The sequence below is a fragment of the Mandrillus leucophaeus genome, unplaced genomic scaffold (genome assembly GCF_000951045.1).
Source record: "Mandrillus leucophaeus isolate KB7577 unplaced genomic scaffold, Mleu.le_1.0 Scaffold145, whole genome shotgun sequence".
NCBI classification, from domain to species: domain Eukaryota; kingdom Metazoa; phylum Chordata; class Mammalia; order Primates; family Cercopithecidae; genus Mandrillus; species Mandrillus leucophaeus.
In genome coordinates this window covers 4135578-4152551 of record NW_012101421.1, presented here as the reverse complement: position 1 = coordinate 4152551, position 16974 = coordinate 4135578, and the positions used below count along the sequence as shown (strand labels likewise).

General features: G+C 40.3%; 1 protein-coding gene across 12 annotated transcripts in view; it reads right to left on the bottom strand.

The window, feature by feature from the left end:
* The window catches only part of DTNA (dystrobrevin, alpha), a 396613-nt gene that overhangs the window by 31298 nt on the left and 348341 nt on the right, over positions 1-16974 (bottom strand). For 11 of the 12 annotated variants that reach the window (XM_011974402.1, XM_011974405.1, XM_011974401.1 and 8 more), the window contains 3 exons: positions 11974-12061; positions 8135-8232; positions 1698-1811 (listed from right to left, as the gene is read on the bottom strand). In XM_011974402.1, coding sequence (XP_011829792.1) covers positions 1698-1811; positions 8135-8232; positions 11974-12061 — 300 coding nt within the window. The remainder of the gene's footprint in view (positions 1-1697; positions 1812-8134; positions 8233-11973; positions 12062-16974) is intronic. The other variant, XM_011974411.1, reaches the window with a different exon arrangement.

Here is a 16974-nt window from a genome sequence, read left to right as displayed (position 1 = left end):
AAAAAAAAAAAAAAAAGAATGTAATCAATACTTTCCAACTACAGGTGCCTTGTGAAAGATCAGTATGATACTTACATGAGGGAATGTCTTTGAATTTAGTTTCGTGTTGTTTGCCACATAAATACACTGGAATACCAGCCTTATTCAAGGCATGGTATGAAGCTAGTCTGAAATGGAGCCCACAGCAAGACTTCATTTTGCAGCGTGGGAGTAGTAGGAGAAACCACATTTCTTTTCCAAGGCCTTCTACTCCCTAGCTTCTGACTCTGAGAAGTGCACTGAAATGCAGCGGCAGAATCTGATTGAGGCAGAAGAATAGGGTCTGGAGGCAGCGAAACTAAGGCCGATTTGTACTGACTTCCTAGAACTGAATGAAAACGAAAACCTCACCTTTCCACACCCAAGTAACCAAAGGATCAGAGGCTACTCCCTTTGTACGGTGACGCAGATGAATAATGGCAAGTACCTCTGATTGGTCCCCTCCTGCAACCAATCAAATGTTTGCATAGGCTGCAACTTTGCAACTTCACTTCAGCCTCTGATTGGTCGCCTCCTGCAAGCAATCAGAGTGGTCCTGGGCCAAGTCCTCATTTACACAGGGTGTACCCAAGTAACTAATGGGAAACCTCTATAGGGTATTCAAACCCCAGAAAACTCTGTAACCAGGGCTCTTGAACCGCTTACAGGAGCTGGCCCCTACTCTTGAACCGCTTACAGGAGCTGGCTCCTACTTCGTTTCAATAAATCTGTGCTTTCGTTGCTTCATTCTTTTTTTGCTTCGTTTGTGCGTTCTGTCTAGTTCTTTATTCAAAATGCCAAGACCCTGGACAACTTCGTAGTCAAGACCCTTCACAGGTAACAAGATGACTTCTACAGTCCCTTCTAACTCAAGTATTTTATGATGACAGGCTAAACAACACTAGGCTTTTACGTTCATTTACAGTACAAGAAGGTATGATGCCTAACACTAAAGATCTGAATATAAAGATATTAGAGACCAAGACTGAGAAAAAATCAGACTCCTTTTAGAGTTGGAGTAAATGTTTACATTTAAAAACTTGTGATGTTTATTTAACCGGTTATTTCTAAAAAGTGCTGAGTTCAAATTGTTCCTAGTGAGACATGCTGTTTTTGATCTAAAGAACACTGCTGGCCGGGTGTGGTGGCACATGCCTTTAATCTTAGCACTTGGGGAGGCTGAGGCGGGTGGATCAACTGAGGTCAGGAGTTCGAGACCAGCCTGACTAATATGGTGAAACCCCATCTCTACTAAATACAAAAAAATTAGCTGGGTGTGGTGGCACATGCCTGTAATCCTAGCTACTTGGGAGGCTGAGACAGGAGAATTGCTTGTACCTGGAAGGCGGAGGTTGCAGTGAGCCGAGATTGCGCCATTGCACTCCAGCCTGGGCAACAACAGTGAAACTCCGTCTCAAAAAAACAAAAACAAAACAAACACTGCTTTTCCCTGTACCAAATGAAAGAACAAAATAGAAGCAGCTTCCCTCTAAATCCCCCAGGTATCAGCAATGAGGTGTGTGCTATAAAAACAACAACAACAACAACAACAACAACAACAAAAAACCACAACAAACGTCAGCAGCTAAGGTAGCTGAGGACCGTTTTCTGGCTAGACACTGCTAGACTTTCTCAAAGATCTCACGCACATGCGTGAGATGAGGTGGGTGCTCTCTCACCTGAGGAGCCGGAGTTCTGCCAGCAGGGTGGGGTTTTGCTGTGCCTTCTCTGGCGTGGGCTGAGAAGCTTGTTCATGCTCTAGCCGAAGTCTCTGGATCTCCTGTAGGATTTCTCTTGGGAGAGAGGAGGAAGGTGAGAAACCAAGGTTAGTTAGCTTTCAGGACACTCACGTCGGAGCAGATCAAGGCCACCAGAACAAAGGGAGAAGGGATCATCCTATGTTTAGGAGCAGAACCGACCTTCCCTAACCAACAGATTCCAGTGTATTTAAGAGGCGCTGACTACAGCTAGGTGGGTGCTCTGGGTGACGGGAAGAGTGACTTCATTTCCAGTACATCCAAACCTTGAAGCTTCTGCAGCATGTCGTTGAGTTAAATCACCAGGACCCAGTCATCTCTCTAGCAAGTAATGTAATGCAGTGGTAATGTGTCCAACTTTGAAGAGTGTGCTGCTTAAGAGACAAAAGTGCATCTTCCTGTTATTTACGATCACACTCTGCCACCATGAAGTACCTGCAGCTACCAAGTAAAAGGAGCCTGAAGGGAAAATAAGGATAAATGGGGCTCATTTCACAAAACTAAGTAACCTCATTCTCTCACCAAGAAGGGACTTCTCATATTGAATTTATCTGAGAAAACCTGAGTTAGACAAAATTCTTTCTCTTTTTTTTTTTTTTTCTTAAATCTCTCAGCCTTAACAATGGATCTCAGGGAAGTCCACCTTAGAAGGAAAGTGCTTTTAAAAAGATTCACTGTAATTGAGTCTGTGACATAGAGTCCGATTGGTGTGACCTCTGTTGGAGGTGAGATGTGTCAGTCAACTATTGATGTCAGAGCCCGGGCTTCCCTGCATTTGGGTGAGCATTAGGCTAGCCATAAAGGATATGTGACCTGGCAAGGCAAATTATCCCTGAGCGAGTCAGAAGCCATTAAGCAGTGTTCTAAGTCATGTATTCTTGGGAGCTGGGGGTGTCAGTTTCCTACTCAACAAAAGGCATAGGAGCCAGTAAGATAGAGCAAAGTACTGCGAATGGAAGGTGAACTTGGTGGACAAGGAAGTGGCTTTCCATTTTGGGAGGCTGATTTAAAACTGCTTGCTTCACAAAACCCCCAGAATCAGGAGGCTAATGACTAGTGAGTCATTATATCTTTCGTGGGTGTGGTGAGAAGATGGAACTGTAATTCAGTGGTTTTCAATCTTTTTTTTTTCCTCCTCTTTGAGATTCCATGGAGGAATCCTTTCTTTAAAAGAAATATGCCATGGATACCCAATATGTCAGACAGTTTAAGGGGAGGGGTGCTGCTGGGGTTAAAGAAATGATGACAAGTCCCTGTGTTGCTGGGACCTGCTCTGCCCTCCCAGGTGCCCCTGCAGAGCCCTCAGGATACCATAGAGCTCAGCCTGAAAATCAGCGCAGTGGGATTTCCAAGATTTCCTCCAGGGCTAACACCCTGATATTCTATGACTCCTGCTATTCTCTTTGTTGATGCTAAAGACAGAAACATGACAGAGCCATGTAGTCCAAGGAAGGAAAAGAGAGCAGCAGCTCTGGTAAGAAAAAATAAGAAGAGATATGTAACATGCATCAAGTAGTTAGTCTGTACCTGGGAACTCTGCTGTCTGCTTTAATATTATTTTATTTCATTCTATAACAGTTCTATTATATATAGGTACCATTATTATCTCTGTTTAATGAATGAGAGAATCCAGGCACAGACCAGTTAAAAGATTTACCCGAGTTCAATAACAAGGAGATGGTAGAGGTGATGTGAATCCAGGCTGGCTAGCCCGAAAGCCCACATATATCAGCCTGCCTCAGTCTTCTGGTACCTGCTTTGCCAGGTCTAGCCAAGACAGGCTGTGACTTACACAATACAATTTGAAGATTCCTGGTACTCCTAATACTAACTGATTGACTCCACCAAAGGTGCTATAAGGGACCATTATCTTCTAAAGATCATTGCTGAAATGTCTGTGATTACCTGGGGTAGACAGAGTCATTAAATGAAGTGAGGAACTCCATCCTCCCCTTAAATTCACAGACCTGATTATTGGGTTGTCACCTTAGAGACATGGGTTCTCTGGGTGGGTTTCCACGGTGCAGCAGTATTACCCGAAGGAGCTTTTGGCTCTGGGACGTCTAGAGAGCACCAGGCTGCTGACTCAGAGAAAGGAGCTCAGGATACACTTGCTGCTCATCAGAGATGGGTTGGGGGAGCTCTGGAACCCACAAAAGAACTCAGGGACAGAACGTATCTCTCTTTCTGCTTCTCACTCCTGTGTCTTTTTTCTCTCTCTAGTTCTTAAAGACATGGATTTAGAGAGTGTGATCCAAAAGTGTTCAGGAAACAAGCAACAAGAGTGATATTAAGGCATGACCAGGGTTGTTGGGGGCCTTCATGGTGCTTCCTGCTGATTCTGGTATCAGAAACAGACCCATATGGAGGCAGATATCCCTGGGGTATTTCCTCAAAAGAAGTCCTGCTTTCCCCTCAAATGTGTTATCCCCATGCCTGAGTGGAAGCAGAGTATTGGAAGGGAAAACAAAGTGCTCTGAAGAAGTGGCAGAGTAGGTTAATTAACACCGCAACCGAGATAAGATATTCTTGAGCTTGTGAATTTCTGTTGGTCTTTTCTTTCTAAGAAGGGATGTAGGCCTGATGCTGCAGCTTGTGAAAACTGTGGTCAGGGTTAACCTCCTTTTGCTATCCCACAACGCCCCTTTTGACCTTGACGTTTTATCCCTTCTCTTTGTATTGGGACAGGTGAATAGGAGGAAGGAAACAACAAGAGAGTGAAAGAAAAGAGGATTGCTAGTAAAATCTGAGTTGTGTGAAGGTTGTCGTTGGAAAATCTGGAATCCCTAGTGGGAAGTTTAGAAATGAGTAATAAAATCTTGTAAATTAACATTTCAGCACTATTTTGCCTTTTGTCTAATCATCTCCTTTTTGGGTTCCTTTATTTTTATTTCTGGAACCATCTATCTAACATAGTTCTTCATCACTTCCCACCAGCTTCTGGTCAACCCCTTGTAAATGCAACCTGCATATTTAGTGAGCTGATTACTTTGCCATAAACATGCGGACATTCTGTCACTTGCCTGACCACTGCTGTCCATCATGACAGGATAGAATTAAAATTCTTTGGTCTGGTATACAAGCTTCATATACTGACGTTTTCATTTTATTCTTTATTCGATTCCTCAGTGCTAGCCTGGCAAGTGTCTTGTTGCTTTTCTCAAAGTCTGTATTTTTACCTGGAATACTGCAAAATTTCACTGTCCTGAAATGTCCTAAAAACTCACCTTCCCCATGAAGTTTGCCCTACATACACAACCTAGACCACAATGATGGTGAAGTGGGTCATGTTGGGGGAAAAAGAGTAGAAACAACACTTCACATTTACATTTTTATCTGTAGAATGGGGATGATAATAGTCAATCTGCCTACATTAAATAGTTGTTCTGAGGACGAAACGAAGCTATATTTGTACACATGTACTTTAAATGTATTTTAAAGTTGTCCTTATTCTCGCTTCAACACCCCAAAACAAAGACCCAGGTTTCTTACTGCTGCCACCTGGAAGCTGTGAGCATATGTTATTAATACCAGCTGTGGTCCCTTCCCCATTGGATGGCTCCATGCTTGTTAGCAATCATAATATGTCTTAGAGAAAAGGGACTAAGGGATGGAGAAGGGATTATGGAATGATGTCTGGTAGAAACTCCAAATGAACGGACTACATAGAAAGTTAGGTCCTTCTTCAGAAGATGGCCTCAATTCTGATGTTCATTCAGGCCTCAAGCTGGCATAGCCTTCCAATAGCAGATACAATGGTTGTTTTTATCACTTCTTTCCTCCTCTCTTCTTTAGCTCTTTCTGTTGCCTTATTATGGGACACTGACTGACTTACTGACATCTGTTAATTCTGAGTCATTTTAAATAAACCTTTCCCACCACATATTATTGGTTTACTTTGTGGACTGAAAAAAAAAAAAACCAAAATAAAACAAAACTGTTTTACATTCCAATTCTAACATTTGCTGAGGTTATCAACCATAATATTTTGTTCCAAAAAAGCCGAAACTTTGGATTAAGTCTAATTGTCAATAATTTAAAACTGGTTTATTTTGCTTCTTTTTCTTGCCATGATATTTCCAGTGCCCGAATTGACGTAAAGTATCAGTACATTTGAGGACGGCCCCTCCATTCTCCTACTCCCCACTGCCATCAATGTCATCAATACTCACACAAGCTTTCCATGAACCACAAAGTCCAATGGTTCTTTTACATTGTTTGCCTTGAGCCCTCTGCCTGCCAGCTCAGCTAATACACTTTCTCCAATGCCTGCCTGTCCCCACTTTTACTTGCATCCCCCAACTACCCTTTTCCTTTCTGTGGGTTCTTTCTCCTACCTTATTTTAAGTGCCTTTGCTCATTTGAAACCTTGGCTCCCACTCTCAATGCTTGTTTCTGACTTGGCACAATTACTTGCACATAGTAGATATAATAAATGTTATATAAAATAGAATAGGTAATTTTACAGACTTGTGACTATCCTGAACAACTTCCAATTTGTATGGCTATTTTTTTCTAATTCTTCACTATGCGTCTACTCTTTCCCTTCTTCATTCTTTCCTCCTATTATTTGCTACATTGAGAGGGATCACATGTGACACACTTTTTTTTAATTTAATTTTTTAATTTTTTTATTCCAGCTCTGATGTGAGCACATCTCCCCGGGGGTCAGAGTAGAGCAGTAGTTTCAAAGGTGATGGAGTCATGGTGTCACATTTATGAAGCTATTTCTATCCTAATTTGCGGTTTCCTAATGATGACAACCAGGTCTCAAGACAACTAAGCCAAAAGCTTTCCTTACTAGAAAAAAAAATGAAAATGTGCCAACTAAAGTTTGCACCTTCCTTTTTATTCTTTCTTGAGAACTTTAAAGAATACTTTGATCATTTATCCCCAAATTCTCAGGTTAAACTTTACAGGCATGAAATAATTATCACAACCTCCTCCTTTACTCCACCAGTTTGACCTCAAATGTCACATCAGTGTTTAAGAATGGGATTAAGCGTGGAAATGTTTTAGTGCCGTTTCAAGAAACATGTTACTAGAATGTGTTAGGTTGGTGCAAACGTAATTGCGCTTTTTGCCATTAAAAGTAATTAAACATAATGGCAAAAACCACAATTACGTTTGCACCAACCTAGTACAAATTGTTCCACGTTAGGTTTCCTCAGCACCAAGTTTGAGATTTAACTCAGCTATTCATCGTTTTCTCACTCAATGTATGTCTACCGAGCTCCTACAATTGCCAGGCCTGGTTCTGGGCTCCAGGGACCATTTAGCCATGGACTCTGTTCTCAAAGAACTTCCGTTTCAGTCAGGGAAGACAGACAATAAACAAAGAAACACACACGGTTATTTCAGACGCTGATAAGTGACACCCCCCGCCGCCCTCCCCCCACACACAGGGGGATGTAATTGAGACTAGTTTCTGGGCTGGGGCGAGTGGGCGGGATGAGACAGGTGGTCTTTTAGGAGGTGATATATGAGCTGAGACCTCAGTGATGAGAAGGAGCCATTCACACAGAGACCCGGAGGAAGAGCTTTCTAGGCTGAGGGAATGACAAGTTCAAAGGCTGTAAGACAGGAGGAAGACACGGGAGGCGGAAGTGTGCTGGGCAAGGTGAGCTGAGGCTGGAATGGCAGGAGGGAATCAGGTCCGGTAGGACCTTGCAGGTCACGGTAAGAGGAGTGGGATTTAACTGAAGTGTGATGGGAACACTTTAGAGGGTTTAAACCTGGAATAACTAACATAAAACTGATGTTTTTGAAAAGGACAGGCTGAACTGGGTGGTGGTGAAGATGAGCTGGACAATGTTTGGGGTGTATGCCGTGGAGGCAGACTGTGAATCAATCTGTGTTGAATAGAGGAAGAACCTGCTGATGGGCTGCAGGTGGAGATCTTTGCATGTTTGGATAGAGTAACTGGGTGATGGTGGTGTCTCTCCAGATGCCTCTTTAGCTCAGGGTCCCTCCAGGGCGTCTCCGGCGAGCTTCCTACCTGTTTCTGGGTGGTAGAGACACCTTCTACCAAGTACGCAGGAGGCTCCTCCTGCACTAGAAGCTCTTGAACAAAATTAAGTATGTCAGCAAAAGGGAAGTGAGACCGTCTAGAGGGGCAACATTAATTGCATTGACATCTCAGAACTATACACACACACGCACACGCAGTTTTCTCATGAAGCTTCTGAAGTTCTAAAGATCTAAAGACCAGCTTTTCAGAAATGAGCATCACTGACTGTAGATGTCTTCCCTTGAGTATGCATACAGGGTGTAAAGCCCTGAAACTTTAAAGCACGACCATAGGTTATTAATGAATGCGCACGTGGATCAAACAAGCCAGCACGTCTACAAAGCCTCACCTGTTCTTGTTTTCTAGCTCAGCAATCAGCTGCCTTTGCTGCTTATTCGCATCGATGGTGAAAGAGATGTCAGGAGCACTTCTCTGCTGAGTTGGCTGCTGTAAAATAAGTAGTTTGGAAGATTTCATATTGAGAATGTGAACCTATGTATTTGGGAAGGCAGGAGTCATGAGATATGCAGACAAGGAGGAGGGAACTATTTCTATCAAAACAAAGAAAGCAAATACATAAAATTCAATTGCCATTCTTCTCCTATGGACCAACTTTTCTGTGGATCCGGAGCACATCTGCGAGGTGGAAGACAGAACAGAATTCTCTGGCAGGCAAATACACAAAAGGTAGGAAAAATGATTTTTCAGTTTTCTGACTATCTTTGGGAAGTGATTTTATTTTTGCCACACTATCCCCATTGTACCTATTCTTTCATTATAGGTGGCTTTAAAAGATGTTGCACTGTTGAGAGGGTGCGTTCTCTAGAGTTACTGTTCAATTACTGTAATATACAGTTAAAAATACAGTTTTAGGCCAGGCGTGGTGGCTCACGCCTGTAATACCAGCAATTTGGGAGGCTGAGGTGGGCGGATCACTTGTGGTCAGGAGTTCGAGACCAGTCTGGCCAACATGGGGAAACCCCATCTTTACTGAAAATTCAAAAATTCGTTGGGCCTGATGGCACACACCTGTAATCCTAGCTACTAGAGGGGCTGAGGCAGGAGAATCGCTTGAGCCTGAGGTGGAGGTTGCAGTGAGCTGAGGTCATGCCACTGCATTCCAGCCCGGGTGACAGAGTGAGATTCCATCTCACAAAAATAAATAAATAAAAATACAGTTTTAAAGTCATAGTTAGTAAGACTTGCTTTTCTGATTCTTCTAATCAGCAAACTTTTATGTATTTCTTTATTCACACATGTAATTTTAGATTGATGAATTCACATATTCATGTATATTCTTTGATTTGCTTCTTCTACCTTCCCACCACTCCAGCCCATCATTTTCAGTAATGCAATCAGCTTTAACAACTGGTATACATGCAGTCATAGCTTTCTCCATTCTCAGATAAATATAGATATCATTAATCATATCATACCATATATATATATATATATCTGTGTGTGTTTATGTATATTTAGTCAAAGATTTATTTGGTGTTGTTTTACAAAAATGGGGTCAGATTATGTACACTTGTCTGTGTCTTGCTTTCTTTGCCTTACAGTACATTTTGGAAATTCCTCCAGACCAATTTTTTTTTTTTTTTTTTTGAGGTGGAGTCTCACTCTGTCGCCCAGGCTAGAGTGTAGTGGTGCAAGCTCAGCTCACTGCAAGCTTCGCCTCCTGGGTTCACGCCATTCTTCTGCCTCAGCCTCCCAAGTAGCTGGGACTACAGGCGCCCACCACCACACCCCGCTAATTTTTTATATTTTTAGTACAGACGGGGTTTCACCGTGTCAGCCAGGATGGTCTCAATCTCCTGACCTCGTGATCTGTCCACCTTGGCCTCCCAAAGTGCTGAGATTACAGGCATGAGCCACCACACCCGGCCCTCCACACCAATTTTTATTGTTTTAAAAACAAATTTTTAAAAATCACAACTAATCTTTCTACCGAAGAATGTAAAGCTTTTAAAAATGGCAACTATTGCCTAAGCCAGATGCAGAGAATCTTGTCCTGCTTTTTAATGTCCATAAACCTAACTGTAGGAAAGATTAACTTTTGTAAAGGTTTTGCTTTTATAAAGCTGTCTATGCATTTTAATTCACACCTCTTTTCAGCAAAGAATGACTTGTGTAGCTAACAAGAAATTTTGAGGTCCTACATTTTAGATTCTAAATGACTTTCGATAGCTAATTCTGGCTTATGGCAGCAATGACTTGTGGTTCAAGATTTTCTTCTGATTTCATTACATAAGACTTCCTTTTCTGGCATATACTTTATGTATTGATAAATGGTAGAAACTTAGCCAGTTGTGAATTTCAGTTATTGCTTTGCTATGTATATTAATTGATCAGGAATTATACAGAAAAACATTGACCCAAGTAAATGACTTTTCTATCTCATTTCTAACCAAGTGTCATTTTACTAATCATGATTTATTCAGCTAATCATACTATTCTTAATATGTGGTTATGAAGAGATTTACAAAGGAACTAGGATTAATGTGTGGACGGTATCTTTCCTATGATGGATCCACAAAGGTTATATATAGTGTATGTTGCCAAGGAACACAACTTACTAATGTTCCCTAGAAAGAAATGGAACAAGACTGGAGAAGTTAGTGCACATATAAATAATAACATGTGCATGGAGATTTAGCAGTCTGCCAGGGATTACTAACTCAAAGGCTGAAAGGGGCAGGGAAGTAACGCAAGGGAGGGAGGTGGGCCAGGGTAAGGGTTGTGGCAAAGTGCCACACGCTTGCCCTGTCCGAAGCGGCAGAGGAATGCCTCCACTCCAGCTGCCTGCTGTCAGAAGGAATATGCATCTGATCTGGTCAGTCTTTTAAGATAAGATGAAAATCCAGACTTTCAAGGAAAATCATCTGATTTGTAAGTCCTGACATCTAATAAAGAATTGAAAACACTGTAGGGCTCAACAAAACATTTCTGGGGGACAAATTTGGTCTGCAGGCTGCCATTTTGTAATTGCTGGTTTATGCAGTACTTTCATACATTTTTACTGCCTCAGTGGATGCTAATAACAGGCAGCACTGACATATATAATGAGCATATTTACGCCTATGTACAGACGAGGAGACTGAACTCAAGCAGTGCTTTGCATGAGGTCATGGAGAGCTGGGACACACATTGCTAATCCCATATCTTGGTATACCATAGCCTCTGTTTATAGAGGTATATGCATGGATAAAGGCAAGAAAACTTGGAAAAGAGGTTTTTCCAGAAACCTTGTTTTGCTTTTACTTTCAAGTGACTCCTGGAGGCGTTGCTTGTCCTAAAATCTAGTTCTCCCATATTCTCAGCTGATTTTATATTTCGATTTTAACACGTTTGCTTCTTACTTATGTCCCTTAAAATTTCATATACTCCAATTACATCTCTGTTTCACCACATCTGATTTTGGGGGCACACAGCACACTTTTAGCCCGCCCTGGATCCCTTCCATCTTGCTCATGGTAGTTTCTAACAGTGTTACAGTCGTGGATGTCACAGAGAGCACGTGCCAGGGCTAATGCAATGGGTCATTATGCAGCTCCCATCTGGGATCATTTGGTTAAATGCTCAGCAGGAAGGGCTCTGATAACGGCAACATCTGATGTGAGAGGTGCAGGCAACAGCTTCCTCACTTGCTCCTCGCGGCTCTTTGTCCTTTTGACGCACTAATTGCAACTCACCCTCAGTCAGCACAGATGAATTCCGAATCAATGTGTCGAGCTGACAGTTGCTTTTGTCTCAGAGACAGACACAAATGGAGAAAGCTTTATTATCTCTACTGGTATATTTTAAGCATCACTTGCAACTACTCTACCTCAAATTTAGTGCTTTCACTAACCACACCTGCTTTAAATACATTAAAGGAGTCACAACCAGTCCTTGCCCCCTTCCTCGGGCCTTCATATGGAGTTGACACTGAGTGAAGGGGGATGCGAGGATTCCAGCTTGACTCCAGGGTCACACTACTGTGGATGGTTTTGTTTCTCAAGTCTTCCATTTTTAAACTGTAAATTCACCACCAAGACACCATAAACATAGCAACAAACACATGCGCAATAAATTAGCACAAATTGTCCTGGTAATCAGCACCAGCTATAATAACAATAAACATGACATATAAAATTCAAGGATCCCAGATGCCAACAGATGAATCCTTTTACTCCAACTACTTACAGATGAAGAGGACTCTGCTGCCAGCCTTGCTGCATACCTGGCGATTAGCCTGTGTTCTTCATCAAGCCGGTTTGAACTCTCAAGCATGCTATTAAGAACAGAGCAAGAAGGAGACTGTTAGGAAGCTGAGAAAGATTGCTGCAGTCATATTACCACCAGGAGTTTTTACTATTTCAATGTTTCAGTGCAAAAAATTTGCAAGTGACACAAAACCCTGTTAGATTAACAATCTCAGCTTAAATTTGTAACATGATCTAGTATGTAGTCAGGAAGGTCATTAATAAATCCTGTCTTCAGTCAATTCAATTGTCTTACTAAGAAAGCCTCATAGAGAGGTGACTATTCTGATCAATACATCTGATGTAAGAAGAATTTCTCCTTACTTTTATTGCCTTTAATGTTTTTTCTTTCCTTATTACACAAGTAACACATCTCTAAAATTAACATGTTAGAAAATATGAAAGCAGGAAGAAAGAAAAAAAATCATTGTGGTCAATGTCCAGTGATCCCTACCTGCTGGTATTACATTCTCATGTAATTTCCTCCCCTTTAGGATGGGCTGGACTTACTAATCTGCTTCTAATGAATAGCATATGGCAGAAGGAATGGAATGTCACTTCCAACATGAGATTATAAAAAGACCATGGCTTCCATCTTGGGCTTGCTTGCTTTCTCTTTAGCTCTCTTGGTCTGTCTGGTGGGAAAATAGCTGTCAGGTCATAAAGCAGCCTTTACGGAAAGATGTAGGCGATGAGAAACCCAAGCAAGCCAATTACCACGTGAATGAATCCCCATTGGTAGAGCCTTCAGATGAGATCACAGCCTGAAGTGACATCTTGATTGCAACCTCATGGAAGCCCTTGAACCAGAAGGACCTAGCTAAGCCAAACCTGGATTCTCAACCTACAGAAATTCTGATATGATATTTGTTGTTTTAAACTACTAACTTTTGGGATAATTTGTTATGCAGCATAAGGTAACTAATACAAGTCTCATCTATACTATTACTACCTATTTATAACCTGCCTTTTATATTTACTTCCAGAGAAACAGAATTATAGTAGTGACTCCCAATGACATTAATGGAATTTTTTAGTGCCTCCTATAAATTTACAGAAACTGTTCATACTAGAATAAGGATGATCTGAGTTCCTAAAAACTAATGCAAATAGAAGCATTATTAATTCTTCTGTATTTCAGAAAACTTCATTCTCTGAAATCCTCCATTCAAGACTAAGTTTTGGGTGCCATTAAAAATAATTCTACGAAACATACCAATAGCACTAATCTTGTTAACAGACTAGTTGGTTGTAGTTTGGCTTATCGGTTATTGTGGTATGTTTCAGTTCAGAATCAAGATCAGAAACTAGTTCCTCTCATTCACAAACATAGTCTTCTGCATCCGTTCTTATACTTACGGCTCTTCCTTAAAGAAATTAACTCATAAATACATATTGTAAAGATACCCTCTTATGCCAATATTAAGGTTGTAAGAATTATTCATTGTAATCATTTAGATCTATACCAAGTAACATACTATTATATCATTTATATGTACATTTACAAATAGAGTAAACATGAAACATAGTGTTTTAACCTTTGTTCTGAAGTGAGAAGATGAGTGAGTAATTATGTTCTTCCAGCATTTTGGCTATGTCACTTCCAAATAGCTCTTCTCTGGTTGGCTGAATCCACTATATAACAGGTTTTTTTTTTTTTCTGGTCATTCATAAGACATTCCTGTCTTCATTATCTCTGCTCTAGCCTATACTCCTTACATATATAAGCTATAGCTGTCTTCATGTGCATACTTCCACTCTAGACTTAGCCCTTTTCTCTGAGCTATAATAAATAACTAGAACATTCCTGGATTTCCCTATCTAACAACTGATTTCTCCTTCCTCAGAAAAAGAGGCTTCTCTTTCCTTTTGCTCAAATGAGATAATATATGCAAAAAGCATCAAAAGAGTGTGATGCCTGGAACACGTGAGGTGCTCAAAAATATTAGTTAATACAATGTTATTATTTTGCCTTTTAAGTAACATGTTCATATCCATTAGTAATCCTCATCTTCAAAATATCATCTGAGAATTACCTAGAGCAGTGCTTTTCACATTTTAAAGTGTAAGCATATCACCTAGGGATCTTGTGAAAATGCAGTTTCTGGTTCTGTGGTGGTACGGTAGGGGAGGTTGGGAGGGTGGGACCTGAGAAAATGCATTTCTAACAGGCTTCCAAGAAATGTCGACAATATTGGTCCAGTGTACTGGTTCAACACTGAGTATCAAGGATCTAGAAGATCTTGAAAACAAAATAGAAAACACAAATACGTGAAATGAAGCCGAAATATAAATGATATAAAAGAGAGCGTTTCTCATGAGTATTTAACAGATATAAACATTCCCTTAAGACAGAAAATTGTCGGATATCGGGCTTACATAATGTATCAATCCCAGTGGATTGAGATTTTATTCAGTACACAAGTTTAGATTTGGAGTAAGAAAATAATTTTAAGAGCAAAGGCAGAGTTAGCTCTGGAAAACTGATGCTTTAAAGCAGATGTGTGCCTTTATAAAACAATGTCTGCATTCTGCAATGGTTAAAAATAATAACTAAATTCCTTATTACAGCTTCAATGAAAAAGAGAAAGTCACACTGTCTTTTCTTTAGATATCAAACTACCCCACAAAGAGACAACTGAATTTGATTTTAACATGTTTATCATTTCTGGCTCATGTATTAGGGACTATACATCTAATTCAACACAGTGTGTGCGGATTACAATGCCCATGGCTCCAGGCCCAGGAATGTGATCTCTTTGACACCTTGAAAGTGACTTTGTCAGAAACATTTGTATTTTGATAAATAATTTTAAAAACCTTGATAAAAACTTCTGATAAAAGTATCTTTTAAAATGAATGACTAGCTAGTGTAAGTAATATGAAGGTTATGTTTTTATAAAGCCTCCTAGAAATGTAAGATGTGAAAATATGGGATTCTGTATAGCAAGCGACAACTCATACTTCCACGCCTTTCCTCCCCCAACACTGAGTGAATGAGGGCCTGTGTGATATATTACCCCTTTGTGCACATGAACAATTTATGGGTCCACATGTGCCATTTCAGCATGTTCAAATTACACAAGGGTGAAGGAGGCATTCCTCTGATAAATTTCTCTATTTCAAGACTTCAATTACAAATAGTTGAAAATGAATGGTCAATAATCCCTAAATCATTAAAATAAATACCAATTCCAACACTTTCTCCAGCCCTAGCTATTCATTTCGGGACTTTATAATCAGTAATCTTGCTACGAGACTATGATGAATTAAAAAGTGATTGCAATGTTGACTGCATTTCAGAGCAGGAAAATCCATTATTTTGAAAATACTCCACTTTCTACCTGAAATGCATGGCCAGTGTCTGTTGCCAGTGATTTCAACATGGCATTCTAGGAAACTCAAGCGGCCCCAGCTGAACTAGGGCTTGTGAAAGTGTGATTTGGCAAAGATTTCTGGGAACTCAGGGTTTGTTCACATTCCTTTGATTTTTTTCTGGGCCTTTTCTGCTTTCCAGTTTAGGGTAGTCAACCAGAAAATATTGTGATCCAAAGCATATAGCATATATAAATGTAAAAGCAAAAGCATATATAAATGTTTCTATTTTTTTCATATTTTTTCTACTACTCTGGATAGTGATGGGAATTTTATCACTAGAAATTAATTTAGAAGGCCATCGAGTTTCATATACTACTCTTCTATTAAAAGGATTAGTGCCTGAGAAAGCATTATTAGTTAACTTAAATGGAAGATTGCTTTATTAGATTATTTCCTATCTTTGGCAGTTGGTTTAGAGCAAAATGCTAAGGGAATAGAGCACTTGTTTTTGGCATTTAGGAGTCAGTGAGCTCAAGAGAGTCAGGGTAGAAAGGAACAAAGTGACAATGGGGACGGAGAAGTGGTTTTATGGGACTGAAGAATGGGGAAAGAAACTAACTCTCAAAGCTTAGTGTAGTGGCCCTTTGTGAGTGGTTTTGAACAACAAAAAAAGACAGGAAATCATGAAATGGCAATCTTCATGGATAACAGTAAGACTTTACCACAATAATGGCTTCCTTAAGGGAGACCTTTAAACTCCTTTATTGAGACCCTGACTTCAATAACCCTCTATGTTACAGTCAAGGTCATGCATTCTACCTTCTGAAAACTCTCAGACTCCCCCATTTCCTTCTACTCCAACTGTTCCTGATGTGACAGTCTTTAGATTTATATTTCCAGGATTCTAAGGAAATACCTTTCTCAGAAGTCCAGTTCTATAATTGAAGTTCCTAAAAATTTTACTAAAGAAAAGGAGTTGTGTTAACAGGAAATGAAAACTCATATAAAAGAGACACTGTCCGTAAGTGTAGATAACTCTTCTTTTTTTCTTTCAACAGATTATAATTTCTTTTTCAAAAGATTGCAGTAAACTCACATTTTTCAAAATCAACAAAATGTACTAAAGACAGTCAAATCTTGACCTACACATTAAAAATATTAAAGGCATACAATTCAGTGGATTCAGTAGTGAAATGGGTTATGGATTCAATTGTGTCTCCCCCAAGATTTATATGCTAAACCATATGAATACCCCCAGTACCTTAGAATGTGACTATGTTTGGAGATAGGGCCTTTAATTACAGTTAAAAGAGTTCATAGTGTGGGGCCCTAATCTCATAGGACTGATGTTCTTTTAAGGAGAGGAAGAGACACTAGGGTAGAGAGAAAAGGTTATTTAAGGGCATAGCAGGAAGGTGTCCCTCTGCAAGTCAAGGACAGGAGAAACCAACCCTGCTGGCACCTTAGTCTTGGACTTCCAGCCTCCAGAACAGTGAGAAAATAAATTTCTGCTGTTCAAGCCATCAAGTATGGCATTTTGTTTTGGCATTCTTAGCAAACTAATACAAAGATGAAGAATCGAGGGGGCATTAAAATTAAAAAGAATTCTTGCCCAATTATCACT